This window comes from Cucurbita pepo, chromosome 17 (genome assembly GCF_057944985.1).
Source record: "Cucurbita pepo subsp. pepo isolate OVF chromosome 17, ASM5794498v1, whole genome shotgun sequence".
NCBI lineage: Eukaryota > Viridiplantae > Streptophyta > Magnoliopsida > Cucurbitales > Cucurbitaceae > Cucurbita > Cucurbita pepo.
Genome location: NC_141814.1, coordinates 13,153,198 through 13,173,153, shown reverse-complemented (window position 1 = coordinate 13,173,153; position 19,956 = coordinate 13,153,198). Strand labels below are relative to the sequence as shown.

The window sequence follows — 19,956 nt, the reverse complement described above, 5'->3', positions numbered from 1 at the left end:
GAAACAAAATAATTGTAGGACTAGAAGCATTAATTACATATATTTTTTATCTTTAGGTAACTAGTTATTAATGAAATGAGCATAATTCGACTTCTTAAAATATAAGACTCTAAGTTAATAGTAAATATTTAAATTTTTTTTTATTACTTTTTATTGTAATAAAAAAATGATATTAAAATACCATTTTGGTTCTTATACTACTAATTTTGAATTAATTTTGATGTAAATTGGTTGAATAATAATAGTAATACAAAGGAATGTTAATTTTAGGTTTTATTAAAAATTAAATTTGAAGAATTAATTGAATCCAAAATTACATGAACCAAAATTATACGGAAGACAGACCACTCATTACATGCCACGTGCATGTTCATGCTACCTGTCATTCTCACAGTCGAGGTTAGCCATGACGGAACCAATACTACAAGAGCGCGATAGAAAATCCCTCACCTCTTCCATAGAAATTTCAAGTGGAACAGTCCGATGGAAAAAGAGCAACGCCTCGAGCTGATCAAACTCGCCATTGAGAGGCTGCTTGATGAGAACAAGAACAAGCAATCCTCTGATCGAAGCTACATCCACGATTGCGATGAAAACGGGGACCGTACTCTTCTCCACGATTTGCTCTCTCAGGTACGCAAGATTTACGGTTTTGATTTCTGAAACACTGAAACTTCGAAATTCTTATCGCTACGCCTTTTGTGATTTATTTTCGAAATCGTCGTTTGATTGAGGTTTTTGAGTTGTTGCTTCGTATTTCTTTGATCTCTTCTTCGTATGTTTCGATTATGAGTTTCTGGAATTTCTTTCATTACGCACTGTTAGGAAATCTCAATTTATGGAGGAAAATTGAATTCGAATCTGGATTGTTGTTGTTAAATCATTTGAAATCCACCTAGATTTGGCCTTCTGAACTTGTTTCTTTGATCTCTTCTTCGTATGTTTCGATTATGCACTGTAAGGAGATCGGAAAATTGAATTCTAATCTGGATTATTGTTGTTAAATCATTTGAAATCCATCTAGATTTGGCCTTCTGAACTTGTTCATGATCATATCACCCTTCCAAATCCTGTCTCTGCTTCTTTGGATAGTAAATTTGAAAACCAAATTCATTTTCCTCAACACCGACAGATAGAATCGCTGAAAGAAAGAACAAAAGAAGGAACGGAATCAGAGGAGTTGGCTTCTGCATTAGATAATTTGAAATCAAAAGCTAAGAACTCTGATGATGATGATGATGATGATGATGAGTTTAGTAGAGAAGACATTGTTAAGGAACTGAAGAAGGTGAAAAGGCAAAACGTTTTAACTCAGTGTCTTGTCTCAGTGATGATAGTGGTGACTGTTGTTTGGCAGCTTTCTGAGGTCTCCATTATGTTGAATGTAAAAGATCAAATCAGCCATCCCTTTAGATTCTTGGGCAGTTTGATCTCAGGAGCGCTCAAACGCCCAAAAACCATTGTTGAGAATTCACCAAAACAAGAACATGATGAAGCTTCTATGCTTCCCCCTCTCCAAATCCCAGAACTTCATCATATGGGTTTGCAATAATTTTGGATTTGATGATGGAAAACATTGGTTGTTCTTGACCTACAAAGGGAGATGGGGGTTAGACAACAATTTTTCAAACGGTCCTGATGAAGAAACATGGAGAGATTTGCTTGGAGGAATCCCCAGATTATGTAATTATTTGGTTTTATGAAAATTTGCTTTGTAATTTAGGGGTCAGAGATTATCTTTTGAGAAAAAAAAAAAATCAAAAAAGTCCTTTTGGGAAAATGATTGCTTATAGTTATGAGGTATTTTCCCTTTTATCTGAAAAAAAAAAAAAAAAAAAAAAAAGTAGCTTTTGAAGTTATATTTTATTTTATGATATATAAGTATTTAGAATTTAGTTTTCATAATTTGTTAAAAATATCTTTTACATTAAAAACTATTTATGAGAATTTTATTAAACTATAAGAACTATGTATAAAATTAAAGTTTAGATACTCTACGTATTTTAAAGTGGAGAAATCAAGAACATTCACGCATATCTGTCACCATCGTATCTTTTTGGGCAGCCAATTTTGCGATTGTGCGGCAGTCACTCCCAACACCAAGTGAGTCAGCCAATTTGTATTTGTATCGCCTACAATCGAGCATCGTTTGTTCAAGCTTCTGACCCCGTTTGAGAAGAAGGTTTTAGAAAACGGGAGTAAAGAAATTTTTGAAAGTAATAATAAGAGAAGATTTAGAAGCAACATTATATAGTAAGTAAAAGGCAACACAACGGCCTAAATAACATTTAACTTTTCGGACAAGGAGAAGAATTATCGAATAAAAATTTTATACACGACACAGACCTGAAAAGGCAGGAGCTGTGAGAGAGAATTATACATGATCAATTTTTTCAACTTATTACAAACATGAGAATCAAACATGTTCTTAATATACAAACCGCTTCCCTTCCAGTTGCCACACAACATTCTTCCATCTAAATTCATATCTACACTGCCTTTCAGGGCCCTCTCATGATCTTGTACATCATCACTGCAAACCAAGATTTCAATCACTCACATCAGAATTCCCTATTGAATTCTGTTACCAAATGAATCTTGAGTTACTTACTGACCTCAGTGACCGATATCGTAACTTGTACTGAACAATCGTTTTCGTTCTTGGTTTGGTTCGGGCTCTTCTCGATCTTATTCGTAGTTAGGAAGGGGGAAGGAGTCTAAATGAATGGACATTAATGAACCATCATTGATGGACGTTACACATGATACACAATCAATTCGACCAAGGTCCGGCGCTAATAAAAGTAGCGAAGGAAAAGGGCAGGGCTTTTTTCATCGTAATAGTGGGCAGGTCAATCTATGCCGGCTGTCAAGAATCAAATTCAGGTCGTAGCAGAGGGGCATAGAAAAACGACTTGTCCGGAGACGAAAACTCCATCAACCTTATGTCTGTATACTATTTACACTATTCAACAAAACTTAGGCTTGCCTGACATCATCATATTAAGCGTAAGTCTATCATCTTCGACTGCAAAAGACACAATATGATGGAAGCTTTTCACCATTAGTATCAGAATATATTGCCTACATTTTGTACTGGATCCTATGTCTTTCAACTAAAATACTTACTTGGAGGTAATGTACACACTTTCAATCATGCTGTACAGCCCGACCGAACGGGCCAGTGTCGTCTACAGACCCGGAGTATATGATTTCTGTCTATAAACTTCCATTTGAGGTACTGTGGAAAAACTGAGAAACCTCTCGGTAAAGTCGATCGATTTCAAATGGCTTCGTAACGTATCCATCCATCCCACACCGAAGACATTTCTCATGTGTGGCCTGGATTACGTCTGCAGTCATGGCGAAGATGGGTACGTGCCAATTACATTTATTTTCATATGCTTCTTTTGATTGTTCTCCAACTTCGATACTGTCGTTGATACGACATTCGATTTCCCGAATTCTTCGTGTAGCTTCAAAGCTGTGAGGCAGAAGAACCACTGAAGTGATCAGCTCATTATTGCTACAAAATGTTTAGAAAGAACAAGGAAAAGTAAGTAAGTATATCACAACATACCCATCCATTTCTGGCATCTGAATATCCATGAAACAAGCATCGAATCGATGGGGTGGCGTAAGCAATCGGATCGCATCTATTCCACTGTTTTTGCATACGACATCAGCTCCATACCGTTTTAGAGCACCAGCAGCAACGATACGGTTAACCTTATTGTCATCTATGATAAGAATTTTCCGACCGAGAAGTAGATGACGGAGAGAGTGTACAGGAAGCTCTCCGTTGCGATTAATTCCGACGCCCATGAACCGGTGTAGAGTGGCAGCAAGCATGCCTGCCCTCAAGGGCTTTAAGATGAGTATGGGAGTTAGTACATCAGAAATTATATCGCTGGAGTTAGTAAGAAGAAACAGTTTGGGAGGAACCCCATTTGAATTTCTCAAGTTGTGGATAAGAACATCTGATATGCTCATATCCTTATCCCAAAGATCTTGCTCAACAAAGATCATATTGATAGCTGAACCACCAATCATGGTGGTATGCACACATTGGTTCAAGTCAGGTAATAACTCGACGTTTATTCCAAGACGTTGAATATGATATCTCGATACTTTGGCCCGAATCGGTCGATGGTCCACGACTAATGCCCTCATGCCCTTAAATGCCAAGGACGCTGAGATGGAAGTGTTCTTAATTTGCTGGGATTTGTCATACTCACTTGGCTCGTTCGAGAAAACCGCAGTAAATGTGAAGGTCGAGCCAATCGTAGGTACACTTGCAAAACCAATCTCCCCCTTCATCAGACCAACCAAACATTTGCTAATACTCAGCCCGATACCCGTTCCTCCGTGTGTTCTAGATGTCGACGGTCGAACCTGCATGAAGGGAGTGAAAACACGTGATTGCGCTTCTAGGGGAATGCCAACGCCTGTATCTTCCACGGATACCATGAGGTTAATATGGTCTGGTGACAATGGCGGGAAATGACAAGCCGTCGGTCCGTCTTGACTCAATGTTTGAAATCCAGCCCAGCTGAGACGCCTATTGGCAACCGGATAGCCACTCAACGTGCTATTCGTTGATGACTCGATCTCGAGATCAATCGACTCAAGAACCTCCTCAACGACATTAACTGTGATAAATATATGTCCTTGCTCTGTGAACTGCCAAATCCAAACATCATGACTTAGCAGCTAAACAAGATGGACATGTAGAAAAAAAGCGTTACTTGCCTTGATCGAGTTCCCCACGAGATTCGTGATGATTTGCCTAAACCTTCCCGGATCACCGACAAGCATCTCGGGGACGCTGTCCGAGATGTAAACTGCGAGCTGTAATCCAGACGAACGGCCATGCCGATATAATGTGAGTAAAAAGAAAGGTAAAACAAGAAGAATGGTGTGGAGTGCAGAATTTAAAGCTTAATATTGTTGGATGATAAAAGTCCCACATCGGCTTGGATTTATAATCAAAGAATAATCTCTCCATTGGTACGAGGGCTTTGGGGAAGCCCAAAGCAATGCCACGAGAGCTTATGCTCAAAGTGGACAATATCATACCATTGTGTGGTAGGAGGGCTTTGGGGAAGCCCAAAGCAATGCCACGAGAGCTTATGCTCAAAGTGGACAATATCATACCATTGTGGAGAGTCGTGTACGTTTAACAAAAATATTACCTCCAATCCTTTTTCTTGAGATTTCCCAGAAAAAAGTGACAAAATATCATCCAAAATTGCTTGCAGATTGAATGGAATGGCTTCAAGCTCAAGCTTTCCAGATTCAATCTTTGCTTGATCCAAAACCTCATTTACCAATGACACCAAAGCTTTTCCACTATCTTGTACACTTCTAACAAAATCTTGTTGAGTGAAATCCAAGCCTGTGTCCATAAGCAAATCCAACATCCCTGAAATATGGAAAGAAATCGGTATGATATTACTCGAACATAGTATAATTCGAACGAACGAACTAAAGTCTCACCTAGAACGCCGTTCATTGGGGATCTGATCTCATGAGACACGGTTGCAAGGAACTACAAAGGGTTGAAGAATTGTTGAGGCTCAATTCGTAGACGAATGTCGAGACAATGTCGAGACGAGACTAATCAAAGTGTCCACATACCTGAGATTTCGCAACATCAGCAGCTTCTGCCCGTTTCTTGAGTTCCATCATCTCGTGATAATCGTCCTCCACTTTCGTGATACGGTTCAAGGTTGCGTGAAATATATACCCCAAAAGCAATGCAATAATGAGTATGCCAATTGAAGTTGATATTGCTAACCATGGCCATGGTTGTTTTTGTTTGAATCTGTGTCACAAACTTAGAATTACCATTACTTGATTGAACTTGTTACGTCGAAATGGAGATGTAATTACCTGCATCGCATCTCGTGCTTCCTATCTGGATCACCAAAGTTAAGCGGGCTAACATGCTGCAACCCGTCTTCTGATACGTCTTTACCGTACATACTGATCGGGTGTGATTGGTTCGTAGTATCATAAACATTCACTAGGATGGTTTGGTTGCTTGCAAGCTGTTGAAGTAGCTTCTCCACGAGCGACTCGATATCAAAAACTCCCCCAAGATATCTGTTTGACAAATGTTTAGTTTAAGTTCCATTCGGATTTCGTTAAGAACTAGACGTATCGAGTTCGATCATCACAAAGAAAGACATACCCATCTGTAGCTTGAATCCTCTCGTTTGGAGTGGCATTCGAGGGAAGATCTCTCTTGTAGACAGCAAACGTAAGTATGACTCCGAGGCGATTTGTTTTGATCAATTTGAATGGAGCTGTTAACACTCCCTTTCCCGATGCTCTAGCTCGTAAAACGTTCTTCCTGTCTTCCTGGTGATGCAAATAACTCGATATTAAATCTTATGCTCGAAACTTTTAAGTAGAACATCACATGTTCGAAGCTCGAAACTTTTAAGAACATTCCGAAAATGTACGAGTCTTATCAAAACCAGGCAGCTGAACCACTGAAAGTATCAGATCCAACTAAAATACTCACAACATAACAGGAATCTCATTGACAAGACAAGGTTCCAAAACATAAGAAAGTATCTAACCTTTCCCGACAGCATATCAAGAGAAACGACATGAGAAATCGTATCCTGTGCGAAGATAACGGGAGCATATTCGTCTTGGGTCGGCGATGGCTCCAGGTCTTCTGGAGCATAGTCATCTTCATGAACCGGACTTTGTTCAATTTTATCCATCCTTTTAATTGTCCACCCCTGCTGCTTCTCGAATCGCTCTCGTTCCGAATGGAGCACCCTTACCGCATACGCCACACCACTGGTAAGAGGCCTCTCGAACGCAGTTCGTTCCGTGTACCTCGCAAATGTCCTCTATATGTATCAAAGTTAGTGACTAATAGAGACACTACTACTCCAAACGAATTGTGAGATCCCTAATAGAACAATAAACACTTCGATTCCATGAAAACACACTTCAAACACAAAGCCAAGGTGTGTTCATAACATAGATAACTTCAAATTTCATACACAACCATACATGAACAAGAAAAACCAGTAGAAAAACAAGGATTATGATGAAAACAACACAATTGAATACCTGATCTATAGCAGAAGGGTTCTTGGCATGATGGAAGGTGGAGATGAGTATGGACATTGCTTGGATATGGTTCATACTGACATTGAACTGATCTTGAAGCATCCTAGCTCGCTCATCACACATGCTTCCCAACCCCTCTTTCCTCTTCTCTGTAGCTTGAGAGCTCATGTAATGGAAGATCCACAAAGAACCAAACACAGAACAAAGAACCCAGGCCACCAAAACCCTTCTCCACCAAGTGTTTCTGGCTTTCTTGGATCCAATATACTGATAGTACTGGTGATGCATCTTGCAGCACTTTCCAATGAGCTTCTCCCAAAACTGGACCCATACCAAACCACCCTTGGCTTCCATAACTTCATAAATGAACCAGTTCATTGGAAATCAAGCTAAAACCATGAGCAACCTGAGATGGGTCTGGCCTCTTTGTTAAAATCAGCTATGAGTTTTAGAGAGAGAAGAGAGATGCGATGCTTTGATATCCACCCAGCCCTGGATGAGTTGAAAACAAGAACGCTTCTATTGACCAAAACCCAGAACGTGGAATTGGTCCAAACAGAGCTCCCCAAAAGATTCCCCCAAACTTAGTTTAAGAACTGGGGTTTGAAGAACAAAACCCAGTTGTTAAAATAAGAACAAAAACACAACGACCATTGAGAAAGGCAAGGTGCAAAGATCTAAAGCTGCTGGCAGAGGAAGAACAAAGGGCGCAGTCCCACTCATCAACCAAATTAATGCTTCTCTCTGTCTCTATCTCTAACTTTGCTTCTTTCTCCATATCCTTCCTTATCCATTTCATCTATTCATACCACATCCCCCCACCATGCACATTTCTACACGCTAACTCCTCCTTCCAATGCTCTTCTTTTTCTAGGACAAAACTACCCTTCCTTCCCACTCTTATTTACTCAATAACCCTCTTTCTATCTCTTCCCCCGCCCCTTTTTCTCGCCCAATTCCACTGCTAGTAGATATTGTCCTCTTCGAACTTTTCCTCAAGTTTTTAAAACGCGTTTGCTAGTCTCCTGAAGCCCCCAAAGAGGATAATATCTACTAGTAATGGACTTAGGCTGTTACAAATGATATCAGAGTCAGTGAAGAGGCTGCGCTTGAAGGGGGTAGACACAAGGTGGTGTGTCAGCGATGAGGTTGAGCCTGAAGGGGGTAGACTCGAAGCAGTGTGCTAGTAATGATGTTGGGCCTTGAAGGAGTGGATTGAGGGTCCCACGTCGATTGGAGAAGGGAACGAGTGTTCAACGAAGACGTTGGGCTCCAAGAGGGGTGAATTGTGAAATCCCACTTCGAATAGGGAGGAGATTAGTCCATGCGTTTTAAAAATCTTAAAAGGAAAAGCCCAAAAAACAATATTTGCTAGCCGTGGACCTGATATCTTCCCAACCAATCTTAGTTTCTAAAAGGGTAAAGTTGTAATTATGGAAAAAGTTAAAATTTTATATTTATTAATTGATCAAATCATATAAGTGGCAAAATGGTAATTAAAGTGAAAAGCAATGGGAAAATATAGCAAGGGGGCTTGTTCCCATTACCCACTCCTCTGTTTAATTTCCTTTTTCTTTTATTTTATTTTATTTCCTAAGAAAATTATTTAATTGTGGTGGTTCCGTGGGGCCCGCCTGATGGGAGCTGTTCTGACAGAGACACCCCCACGTCAGCGCACCGGTTCTCACATCTCGAACCAATAATATCATCCTACGTGTCATAATCTGACACGTGGCATATTCCGAATGAACAAAGCATTAAACTATTTATTAATAAATTGGAAGGGAGAGCATCCCTGTCCCACGTGTACCGCCGACTTGGACAACCTTGTCGGCTCCGCTGTACACATTTTTGTTATAATATCTTTCTTTAATTGCGTAAGAAAGAAGTTGTTCCTTTACAAATATTCCATAATTCTCTCATTTATTTACCATAAAATATTAACCACATGATTTTACTGCCTTAATTTCTTACTATACCTCCACCTAATCGAATATTTTTCCTATTAACTTCTCTTTTACTTTATGTTTAGGTTAATTAACTTTTTTAAAAAAATTACTTTTCAAAGTAATAGATTTATTCCTTTATTTTATTGATTTAGCCCGACCACGAATGGGTCGGCCACATAGAAAAAAAAAATTAGATAGAATTAAAAAAAGAAAAAGAACGACTTTTCAAAATATAAATTGATTCGTCGAACTTGATGTTTATGGTGGAATCAAATCGATTTTGACCGGTTTATCTCTCCATCAAATCATATTATCCCAATGTGTTCGTTCTTGAGCTCGTGCTAAAGTTTCGATCAATTTTTGCCAAAGATTATTCATACCGAGCTTAACCGTAGACCCATCAAATAAGTAGAATATTCATTAAACCATCAAATGTAATCCTACAGACCAATACGAGTCTTCCCAATATGTTTTGTCAATACTCACTTGCATCTTAGGAAACTTTCTAGAAGATCACCCACTGGAAAATTACTTTAAGTAAAGCACGTTTGTGAGATCTCACATCAGTTGGAGAGTGAGACGAAACATTTCTTATAAGGGTGTGAAGACGTCTCCTTAGCAGACACGCTTTAAACTATGAGGTTGATGACGATACGTAACGAGCCAAAGCGAACAATATCTACCAGCGGTGGACTTTGGCTGGTACAAAAGTATTAGAGCTAAGCATCAAGCAGTGTCAACGAGGATGCTAAGTCCCGAAGGGAGGGTGGATTGTTAGACCTCACATCGATTAGAGAGAGAAACAACATTCTTTGTAAGGGTGTGGAGACCTCTTCTTAGTAGACAAACAGTGAGGCTGACGACGATACGTAATAGGCCAAAGCAAACAATATTTAATAACAGTGAGTTTGGGTTGTTACAAATGGTATCAGAGCCGGACACTGAGCTATGTGCCAACGAGGATGCAAGGTCCCCAAGGGGGTGGATTGTGAGACCCCACATCAAGTGGAGAGGAGAACGAAGTATTCCTTATAAGGTGTAGATACCTTTCCCTAGCAGACGTGTTTTAAAAATCGTGAAGCTGACGACGATACGTAACGAGTCAAAGAGGACAATATCTACTAACAGTGGACTTGGGCGGTTACAAATGGTATCAGAGCTAAACATCAAGTAGTGTGCCAACCAAGATGCTAAGAATTTTTTTATTTGAAAATTGGATATAATATTTTAAAATTTAGATTAAGTTAAAGAATTTTATTTATTTATTTATTATTTATTAAATGTTATTAGATTATCCATGGTGGAGGTTAGGTGGAAAGTTATGCATTAGGTGTTTTTAGTTTCACCTCCATTGTAGACTTCAACCACACCAAAAAAAATATAATAATAATAATAATAATAATAATAATAATAATAATAATTTATTTATTTATTTTATAAGAATGATAATTTCCAAACAAGTCATTATTTAAAATAAAAAAGTTGACAAATAATCAAATATTTAATTAATAAAAAACATAGAGCCCAAATTCCATAGCTTTTGAATATTCAAACCTAAGCGAGAGCGTTTCCCCTTAATATATATCAACCAATTTGAGTATAACTCAGTTGATAAAATATTAATTATTATTTATAAAATTGATGTATTAAATTCTCCCCCAATAAATAAATAAATATATCTATATATATATATATAACTAAAATTATGGGATTAAAATGAAAATTTTAAAAGGTAAGGATTAATTAATAAATATAAAAAAAAAATGAGAGAGACAGAGTTGTTGAAGTGGGAAAAGATTATTTCAATCGAAGCAAATCTCAACCCCGTTTTAAGGTCAGTGTCCTTGATGGCACATTATCTCGTGTTCATCCTATTTTAGGGTTCAGTCTACTCGCTGGTACATCGCTCGATGTCTGGCTCTTATACCATTTCTGTAATAGCTCAACCATTTTTGTAATAGCTCAAGCCCACTAACAGCCTATATAGTCCTGTTTGGGCTTTTAACTTTTAGCAATATTGGGTTCTATTTGGGCTGATGCAAATTGGGCTTGTCCATGAAATGAGCATGTGACTGTGGGTCGATCCCGTTTTGGAAATTTGGGCCGACACTTCATTTATAGGCCCACGAATTACATATTTATATATTTATCCAAATTTTCTACTCTTTCGTGAAAAATAATGTTCCAAAAACGTTACGTGGACGTTGCCCAAACATCCAATAAGAAATAGCCACGTATATCATAAAACGTGGCGGCGCCCAATAAGCGTCTGGCGGTGACGCAAAATTCGGGACCGTATCAATGCCAGCCACTAAGTCAAATTATTTAAATCTCAAAATTACCGACCGAAGGATCAGACCATTAATCTACCGGAGAGAAAACTCGCCGCCCGGCCAGGAGGAGAATCGATCACTGCAATTCTTCGAATCTCTCCGGCTATCCAATTTCCTGCCAAAATCATGGTAATTTTCTTCCTCGTTTCGTTTCCATCTCAGATCTGTAAGTGCGGATGATTTTTGTCTAGGGTTTTGATCACTGACTCGTGATATCGATCGTTTTTCCTTAACTGAATCGTTTATCATTGGATGGATCGTTTAATTCTTTTGCTACGCAATTTTTTGTTGTGCATTGTGATCCTTTTTTCTGTTTTCTTCGTTGAGAATTCGGTCTGAATCTGATCTGTTTTGCCATTATAGGTTTTTTTTTGTTTGACCTTTGGCTAATTGGTTTTTATTGCATCTCATTCCGAAATTGAGTGATTAAATGTTCGTATTAGTGGTCTTTTGACAATGTAGAATATGAGGAATTAGTGATTTGAAACTAGTGATAGCCTTTGATTGGGAAATTTTTAAAGGGATTTTGTAGTCAGTATTGGTCTGAACTCTTCGTGAAACCTAATTGAGAATATTTATAAGAATAGAGAAGAAAACAGAACGGAGATTATTGAAGATTATTGGAAACAAGTAATCCCTCTTGGGTGTTAATCTAAGTTGATAGTTGTTTTCTCAAGTCTCAATTTTGTAATTTAGACCATCTTATCCTAAGATTTTTGGTCAACATATGGTTAGGTTATAGTTTTTAATGGGGAGAAATAATTGAGCTAACAAAACGATTTCATTTTATTTTGAATTGTTAGTGCTGCTGAAACGCTGTGTTATCCTAAATTTTTATACTTTGATCTGCCTTTTTGAACAATACTTTGTAAATGTTGTCTTCGGCTTTTGTAGACAACATCAAGGCGTCTTGCAGACCGAAAGGTGGGGAAGTTCGATAGGAATATCACAAGGAGAGGAGCTGTTCCAGAGACGACTGTTAAGAAGGGGAAGGATTATCCTGTTGGGCCCCTGCTGCTTGGATTCTTCATATTCGTTGTCATTGGATCATGTAAGACTAATCCTTTGTTGTGTTTATATCATATAAGTTTTTGCTTCATCTGATATATAGTTTGTAGCTTAAGTTGTGGCTACCTTCTTATAAACCAAGTATACGAGTTCTAGTTCTAGGCAAGTATTAAAATGGATAAAATCGATAAACAAATAATTCTGTGATTAAAAATTTATAAATACATCTTGATATTAGTATTTAAATATGTATAATCTTTTATGGGTATTTGTAAAAGATATGAGAGATATTGACTAATCTTCAAAATCAATGTCGTACCCTTTGATTTACGGATTTATGGATATTTTCATCCTTGGTTCGAAGTATAGGGTGAAGTCGAGAACAAAGAAGGGAATTAATTAACCTTAGTTTGTCTTAGATTGAAAATAGTATCTTAAAAAAAGATGTTCAAGTTTTCGTCTAAATTGAAACACTTTTGTATTTTTTTTCCACCTAGTCGAGCTGTCTGAGTTTGATGGTGCATCTGGTAAGCTCTTTTAGTATTCATTTTCAGAGTCTTCCTTCATTCACATTCGTCTCCTTCCCTTTTTCCAGCTCAGTAGTCTGAGCTCATAGCTCTAATTTTTTACTAGTCTTTCCCTCACATGTTAGAGACAGTCCCGTAAGCCTTATTTCATCCTAGCTCTCATAACATTTGTCATGTTTTCGTTCTCTGTTGCATATCTAGATCATGCTTCTTGTAAAATTTTGTCCGGGCAGAGTTTCCTGGCCTTGGGATGTGATTTTGCTCCCATGCTACCGAAACATTTTTGATCGAATGAGAGCAAAATTGTCAGTGGTGGATATGTCAATTTGTCGCTCCTAATATAGGAGGAAATAGGTTCAAGAGGACTCAACCAAGAAAAACAGAACAAGTACTCTACCATTTAACTCTTCGACTATACCAGTCAAGTCTTATGTCCTTCACATGTTAGATTATGTCAACTCAATAGACGGAATTTATTCACATTGTCTTGCAATATGCGGATGAATTATCTAGGGAGGTCCCATGGTTTTATTACGTTTACCTCACCATCCAAGAACAACCTTCATTAGCTGTCTTACAGGGTTGTGACATCCTTTTGATCTCGATTGCAAAACAACAAGCAAACTTGTCGTGTTCCAAGGATGATAGATGTATTAATCTTGAAAATCAATCTAGGTCGAACCCACTGCTAATACATAGTGACAAACATTTTCATCTTTGCCATGTTATTCCCCTTTTGTATTCAAAGGGTATTATGAATGTTACTAATCTTTGTTTACTCAACAGCGCTCTTCCAGATAATCAGGACAGCAACAGGAGGAGGAATGGCTTGATGCGATGCTCTGATTTTGAGAGAATGGCGTTACTGCTCGATCCCGTCCTCCCTTTCGTAGACGACACAGAAGGAAAGGGAAATTTTTTAAAAAAAGGGAATGATTCCATAGTTCGTACTTGTGGATTTCAAGAACTTGATTATAGAATTGTTGGTCCTTTTCCTGCTTTGACATCATATTATTAACAATTGGTTTGGTTAAACTAATTTATTTCTTCCTTAAATGAAGTTATTTTTCTATTGAGTTTTATAGTGTTTATTTCTTGTTTTCAGAACAGAATTCTTTTATCTTTTGGACCAAATTTAACTCAATTCAAAGATTCATTTCGTCATGTGGTCAAAATGACAATTGAGTAGGGTTTAGTTAAAAAGTCATATTCAGCTCCTTGGAAAAAATTGCTAAAAAGCTAAACCCTATTTCACAACAAAGAGACCCAAAAATGGAGACTTTACATGCATTTTTAGCCAAAATTATTGACCCAAAAGAAGGTTCTTCAATTTCTTTTTTAGCCAAAAAAACAGGTTAACTTTGTACACCAAAACCAGAAAAGGTCTAATTTTTTGGGAAAATCTAGTTCATCAAAAGTAAAACTACAAGATCACGAAACACGCAGTTGCACAGAAGGCAAGCGTGGTTAAGAAAGAAAGCTTACACAAGTTAAAACAACAACCAACTTCGTCCATTGAGTGTACATGTCTGCAAAAGCTAAGTTAAGCCACAGCAGTTGGGCAAGGGTAAAATGCAGTGCCGCATGTTATCCATTGTCGCTTCCTCCCGCGAGGCAACACGGGAACCTTCAACCATTCCTTGCTCGTCACGTCGTACGTAACCAATCTGTTCATTTGCCTTGATCTTAAGGACAGCATGAGCAACCCTTTGTTTCCCAAGCAATTCATTCTAACGTGCTTTCCATAAAACTCCAAGCACCATATGTTTGGCATTCTGTCAACCTCCTTCCATAAGAGAGTCATCTTCTGCAGCTCCCATATACACACGCATGTGGCAGCATTTTTCGTCAACAACCCCACGAGCATGAGCCGGCCCCCGAAGTCTGCAAGTGTATGGTCTGTCAGATGGCGCGGAGAGGGAACTATAAACTCGTTCCAAATCCCAGTGACCATGTTGTAGGACATAATCCCTTCAGGATCCGAACGCATGAAGTAAACAAAGTTGTCAATGGAGACAGCTTGTGAGCGGTGTTTCAGGGTTAATGGAAGCTTAATTGTGGAAGGCATGCTCCGAGGATGAGTCCACGAGTTTTCTATGGAGTCGTAAACCTCATACTCTCCATCACAGCCCAGACATAAGATCTTGTAGCCCCCACTGGCCGAACTTCCATTTAGAGTCATCCCTACTGCAACACGAGACCACACTTCAACTGATCTAGCTGGCAACTCTTTAAAAGATTGGGTTAGAGGATTGCATACAAAGAAGTTCTTATGACTGAAATCAAGCAAGCACACAAGCCCTCCAGCAGATGCAACAGGCTGGACGAGTAATCTAACAGGCTGAGATGAAATGGATGGATGGTACCATTTGTTGGAAGAAGGGTCGTATATGGCTCCCGAACTAACCATGTCATGAGTAATGGTGTAGAACCAGGGGGTAGTTTGCGGGACTTGAGCACGGTAAAGAGCATAAGTTTCAGAGTTTAGCAGCGAGTTCCATCTTTGGCAAACAGCACGAAAGCGGAAGAATGTAGCAATGGGAAGTCTTGCAATGACAGCTTCAAAAAGGTCTTCTGGGAAATCTTTCCAAATTTCTTCATCCATCGCCTCAGTTGCTGCTGCTGATCCAGACAATTTTCCTCGGTTTCGTTCCTTTCTTGGTTTTTTAACAGGTGGAAGCACACAAGCTTCGGTCATCCGACAATTTCCTGATCTACCAGCCGCAATTACAAGACCATAAAAATCATCTGCAGAATTGTCATCAATATCTTTGAAGCACCACCTGTGCAAAAGTAAATTTAAAATCGTCATATACTGCTCCAGACCAGGGTTCTCAACAAAAGTCTTATGATCACATTAAACATGACAAGTTACAAGGTGTTAAGAATGAGAAATAGAAATGGATTTGGGATCAAAAGTATGATCTTCCTTCATTAATGATTACCACGTTTAAATAGAATACTAACTATCAACTAATACCTAAAAATCAGAAAAAAATATATAACTAACTAAATCTTGTAAATAAGTTAATCAAATCTAAGATAAAATATAATACTAAACTCCCAAAATATCTCAAATATATTCCCTAACTAATTATTAAAATATATCTCCAAATATCATAGGTTAGTAAAAGAGAATCCAAAACGAAAGAGGAGGAAGAACAAGACAGTTCTATAAATTGAAAGACACTTTTAAATCATAACACTCCAATAATCGTTTGTTTCTTGATGATTTTATTTAAACATTTTTAAGATAAAGCATTTTCACAGCAATTGACCGAATGACTAGCAATATATATAATTGTATGACTTGGTCACTGAATATTCCCAACCAACTTCCAAATTTCCAAACATTGACCTTATCTCAATTGCATCACAATACCGAGACCCGAATAAAATTGAAACCAGATAAAAAGCACACCCTACAAACGAGTAGAACATCTCCCAGCCCAACTGAATTTTCAGCTACATACATTTAACTATTGAAACAAAAAGTAGACATCCAAGTAATTTCTTTCTAAGAGTTTTTGTCCCTACTTTGTCTCACTTATTCTGCTGATCTACATTGTTAAAATTTAGTCCATTCTCAACAAAAGGGATGAAAATCGTGCCAAGTTCAAATGGATGCAGTGGTTACTACAACTTGGGTAAAGGAGGATTACAAGAAACGTAGAAAAGCCCAGTTAAAAAATTGTCCTAGAAGTTAAAATCTGACACTTTTAGACACCACTTTCCTGTATGGACCTCTCATTCTAATGTTTTTTTTTTTTTTTTTTGTTTTCCACTCTCCCTCTATAAAGAGCCAAAACCTTCATTGAGAACAAAAAAAAAAAAAAAAAAAAAAAAAAACTCTCATTCTAATGATGGAATTAAGTGTTACAAGGAACAAATAAAGTGAAATAGAGCCAAGGCAAATGATAGACAAATGATCATTTGAATTACAAGAAAAGGCACATCAGCAAGATATACAATCCCGCTCCATATCTCTCACTCCTATCAGTATTTGCAAAATCAAATTTAAAAAGAAACAATGAAAAATTATAAACAGAAGTTGTAAATGATAACACAAAAATGAGAAAAAAAAAAGCCAAAATAATTCCAAAAAAAAAAAAAGAAGAAGAAGAAGAAGCTCAAAGATCATGACAAATAAGGATTGTCTACTTGATGAATAGCAAGCTGATGGTTCGTGGACACTAAAAACAATAGATCATGTCAAATAAATGATACTGGCATCATGACTAAATTCTCCACATAGGCATTTTCAATTAGTCCACAAGTTCTCTAAACGACGACTTGGACCCTCATTCGGGTAGCTTCCCAATAGAGTGATTGATAAAGTTCAGTAGCCTTACAAGTTTTTCACTGTCTTAGGCTCGATACATTACCAGGTAGCCATTAGAGATAACATATTCACGATTTCGCAAGTCAGCAACTCTCCAATCAACTTGGTTCTTACTATTGCACCTCCTCGCAGTTTTTTATTCCATTATCAACCATGTCTATGGGCATTTCACCCGGCACCAATCGTTTAAGCCATCGCCATTCTAAAAGTCATTGAAATTACTAATGTAAACTTAACTAAGCATTATATCATATGTTTTCACCATCAAGTATATTAAGATCTTCCCCTCCAAAAATTATGGTCTGATTACTGTAGCCAAATGATCCACTACTCACTAAAGGACGGTTTACTAAATCAAATAGCTTAGTTTTATTTATGCCCCAAATATAAAACAAATCCCAATTCAAGTAATGACACATAATACATGAATCAAATCAATAAACTCAATTAGGTGGTTACAACTACAAGATGATTCCTAAACCTTCTAGATTTTCCTTAAGCACAGTTCCGAATTCTTAGATTCTTTCGACTTTTTAAGGCCCTGCCTTTCTCTCTAGTCAGTTATCCCCTTTTCTCCCCTTCTTGAAAAGGGGCTACCCATAAAACACCCAAGGCTTTTTCAACTCACTCCTTTCCATTTGATATGAATTAGTTATCAACTCAACGAAGTTCGAGGAAAAACAATAGCAGAGATTCTTCAATCACGCATTACAACAAAAACCCCTAGAGTAAGCAAAATCAAATCACAAATTCAAACAGTTCAAACTCGAAAATCAAGGAAACCAAATTCCAAACCGAATTCAACCACACCGAACTCGCAACCGATCCCCGATTCCCCGATTCCCAATAACACTATCAGAACCTGAATTCAAAGAAGACGAAGTCAATTTCACCAAAATCGAAAAATTACATTACGCAATAGAAACAAGAACCAAAACTTACAGAAACAGCAAAGAAACACAAACAAACTAACAACAAAAGCGAGAAATGAACACCGAAGCAAAAGCTCCAAAAACAAAAATCACACGAATTAAGCAAGACACATCCACCAAAATACCTACTGAAAACTTCAGTAGAAGTTTGTAAACATCGCATTACGGAAACTGATGGTGGAGAAAGAAAGAAGATAGAGATCGGAGGAAGAGGAAAGCGCGTTAAATTGAGATGGAAAACCTTTGGTGAGCAGAAGCTAGGGTGAGAGGCAGTTGATGGTGCGCCGGCGGTGGCGGAGGTGGAGGAGGATGGGAGTGATAGAATTGCAAAAGCTCTTGAAGCTGACCGATGAGCTGCCTAAGCATGGCCAGGCCTTCCATGCCCAGAGAGCTCCCCTTCTCTCTCTTCCCTTTCTTCCGAGCTTTCTCTCTCTTCTTTCTTCCCTTTTTCCTGCTCTCTAAATTAACCTCTTTCTGGGGGTGTTTTTTTCTCCTTTGCATTTGATCAGCCAATCACATTCCGCCACGTCATCCGCCCCACATGATTTTTCCATGAATGTACTGAACCCGCACGCATCTTTCATTTCCCCCCCCCCCCCCCCCTCCGTTAACCAAATCCTTTTATTTATTTATTTATTTTTCCCCCCTTTTTTCATTTTCTTTTTCACTCGTCTTTTCTCTTTCCTTCTTCCCATTTTACCCCTCTCTCATTTTTCTTCTTACTCAAACGGTTCGGTTCAACCCAACCGTTTCGCTTTTTCTCTCATTATAAATTTAGGTTAAATTATATCAAATAACCCTAAATTTTAGATTATACTTCAATTACCTCATTAATCTAATTTAAAATAAAAACAAATTAAATAATAACTATATAGAGTATGTGAATAATCTGAGACGACATTATATTTAATAATTATTCAAATATATTAATGTCAACATAAAATTAAAAACATTATAAAAGCTGATTAAAAGGGTTTGAATTAGGCTTAATTATAATTAGCTATTTTTAACCATCATTTATATATATATATATAGTATTTGTATATTTAATTTGAGGAGGGAGCGGACCGGGTTAAGAGGAGGGTAAAAGAGTAAAAAAAAAAAATGGGGAATTAATGATGTAGATTCCAGGTGGGGGCAAAAAAGGAAATTGGAAAAGTGGAACAACATGAATCCACGTGTGTGTGGAGAGAGAAGGAATTGGATGGTGATGAGAAGACGGTAGATGAGGAAGATGAACGGCTGAGATAAAATCAATCATATATATATATATATATTTTTTTTTTTTAAGAAAAAAGGCACACGGCATTGAGTGGCCCACCAGGTAGGTTTTATTATTATTATTATTTATTTAATTTTAAATTTAATTTAATGGGGAAAAAATAAAATTGAGAAATGATGATTTTGTTAAAATTACGGAAGTACCAAACCAAGTTGACGGACCCCGTCCCGCTCTCTATTTTTTCCTACTCATTCCTCATTATGCTCATTATTACCCCTTCCAATTATTATATTTCTTTTTTTCTTTTTCTTTTTCTTTTTCTTTTTTTATTTTTATTTTTTTTTCATCTTTTTCTTTAAATTAAAATCATCCCACTCATTTCATTTACACTTTCTCTAATTTACCAAATAATAATATTTTTACAAAATTACAAAAATACCCTTCCAATTTATGAAGTTCATGCAATTATGCCCTTTATAAATTACAAAAATTACTTGTAAACATTTATATTTAACTTTATATTTATTTACAAAAAAAGATGAATG

At 37.4% G+C, this 19,956-nt stretch overlaps 4 protein-coding genes across 6 annotated transcripts; 2 read left to right on the top strand and 2 right to left on the bottom strand.

Annotated features, from left to right (window-relative positions):
• Positions 1–414: 414 nt before the first annotated feature.
• LOC111778234 (uncharacterized) lies at positions 415–1,780 on the top strand. 2 transcript variants are annotated; one of them, XM_087119041.1, is made up of 2 exons: positions 415–633; positions 1,025–1,780. In XM_087119041.1, the coding sequence occupies exons 1-2, from the start codon at positions 484–486 to the stop codon at positions 1,550–1,552; spliced, it is 678 nt and encodes a 225-aa protein (XP_086975167.1). In that variant the 5' UTR covers positions 415–483; the 3' UTR covers positions 1,553–1,780. The 2 variants fall into 2 exon arrangements, with proteins under 2 accessions (XP_086975167.1, XP_023513706.2); XM_023657938.2 differs by having other exon boundaries at positions 426–633; positions 1,133–1,780.
• Positions 1,781–2,364: 584 nt separating this feature from the next.
• LOC111778864 (histidine kinase 3) lies at positions 2,365–7,875 on the bottom strand. The gene is made up of 11 exons (XM_023658858.2): positions 7,099–7,875; positions 6,591–6,872; positions 6,197–6,366; positions 5,896–6,108; positions 5,641–5,827; positions 5,500–5,551; positions 5,196–5,425; positions 4,753–4,851; positions 3,581–4,683; positions 3,130–3,484; positions 2,365–3,028 (listed from the first exon to the last, which is right to left on the bottom strand). Exons 1-10 carry the CDS (start codon positions 7,474–7,476, stop codon positions 3,220–3,222), a joined length of 2,979 nt encoding a protein of 992 aa, XP_023514626.2. The 5' UTR covers positions 7,477–7,875; the 3' UTR covers positions 2,365–3,028; positions 3,130–3,219.
• Positions 7,876–11,350: 3,475 nt separating this feature from the next.
• On the top strand, positions 11,351–13,991 carry LOC111778866 (uncharacterized). Its single transcript, XM_023658861.2, has 3 exons — positions 11,351–11,509; positions 12,275–12,431; positions 13,702–13,991. Exons 1-3 carry the CDS (start codon positions 11,507–11,509, stop codon positions 13,746–13,748), a joined length of 207 nt encoding a protein of 68 aa, XP_023514629.1. The 5' UTR covers positions 11,351–11,506; the 3' UTR covers positions 13,749–13,991.
• Positions 13,992–14,275: 284 nt separating this feature from the next.
• Positions 14,276–18,652, bottom strand: LCR (Galactose oxidase/kelch repeat superfamily protein). Of its 2 annotated transcripts, none has more exons than XM_023658859.2 (2): positions 18,431–18,652; positions 14,276–15,698 (listed from the first exon to the last, which is right to left on the bottom strand). In XM_023658859.2, the coding sequence occupies exons 1-2, from the start codon at positions 18,568–18,570 to the stop codon at positions 14,459–14,461; spliced, it is 1,380 nt and encodes a 459-aa protein (XP_023514627.2). In that variant the 5' UTR covers positions 18,571–18,652; the 3' UTR covers positions 14,276–14,458. The 2 variants fall into 2 exon arrangements, with proteins under 2 accessions (XP_023514627.2, XP_023514628.2); XM_023658860.2 differs by lacking the exon at positions 18,431–18,652 and adding an exon at positions 18,053–18,119.
• Positions 18,653–19,956: the final 1,304 nt, after the last annotated feature.

Coding starts and splice junctions, on each gene's coding strand:
- LOC111778234 (XM_087119041.1), top strand. CDS start 484: ATGGAAAAAGAGCAACGCCTCGAGCTGATCAAACTCGCCATTGAGAGG. Junction 634..1,024: donor TCCACGATTTGCTCTCTCAG/GTACGCAAGATT, acceptor AAATCCATCTAG/ATTTGGCCTTCTGAACTTGT.
- LOC111778864 (XM_023658858.2), bottom strand. CDS start 7,476: ATGAACTGGTTCATTTATGAAGTTATGGAAGCCAAGGGTGGTTTGGTA. Junction 6,873..7,098: donor ACCCTTCTGCTATAGATCAG/GTATTCAATTGT, acceptor TGATACATATAG/AGGACATTTGCGAGGTACAC. Junction 4,684..4,752: donor TCGTGGGGAACTCGATCAAG/GCAAGTAACGCT, acceptor TGGATTTGGCAG/TTCACAGAGCAAGGACATAT.
- LOC111778866 (XM_023658861.2), top strand. Junction 12,432..13,701: donor ATTCGTTGTCATTGGATCAT/GTAAGACTAATC, acceptor TTTACTCAACAG/CGCTCTTCCAGATAATCAGG.
- LCR (XM_023658859.2), bottom strand. CDS start 18,570: ATGGAAGGCCTGGCCATGCTTAGGCAGCTCATCGGTCAGCTTCAAGAG. Junction 15,699..18,430: donor CTAGCTTCTGCTCACCAAAG/GTTTTCCATCTC, acceptor ACTTTTGCACAG/GTGGTGCTTCAAAGATATTG.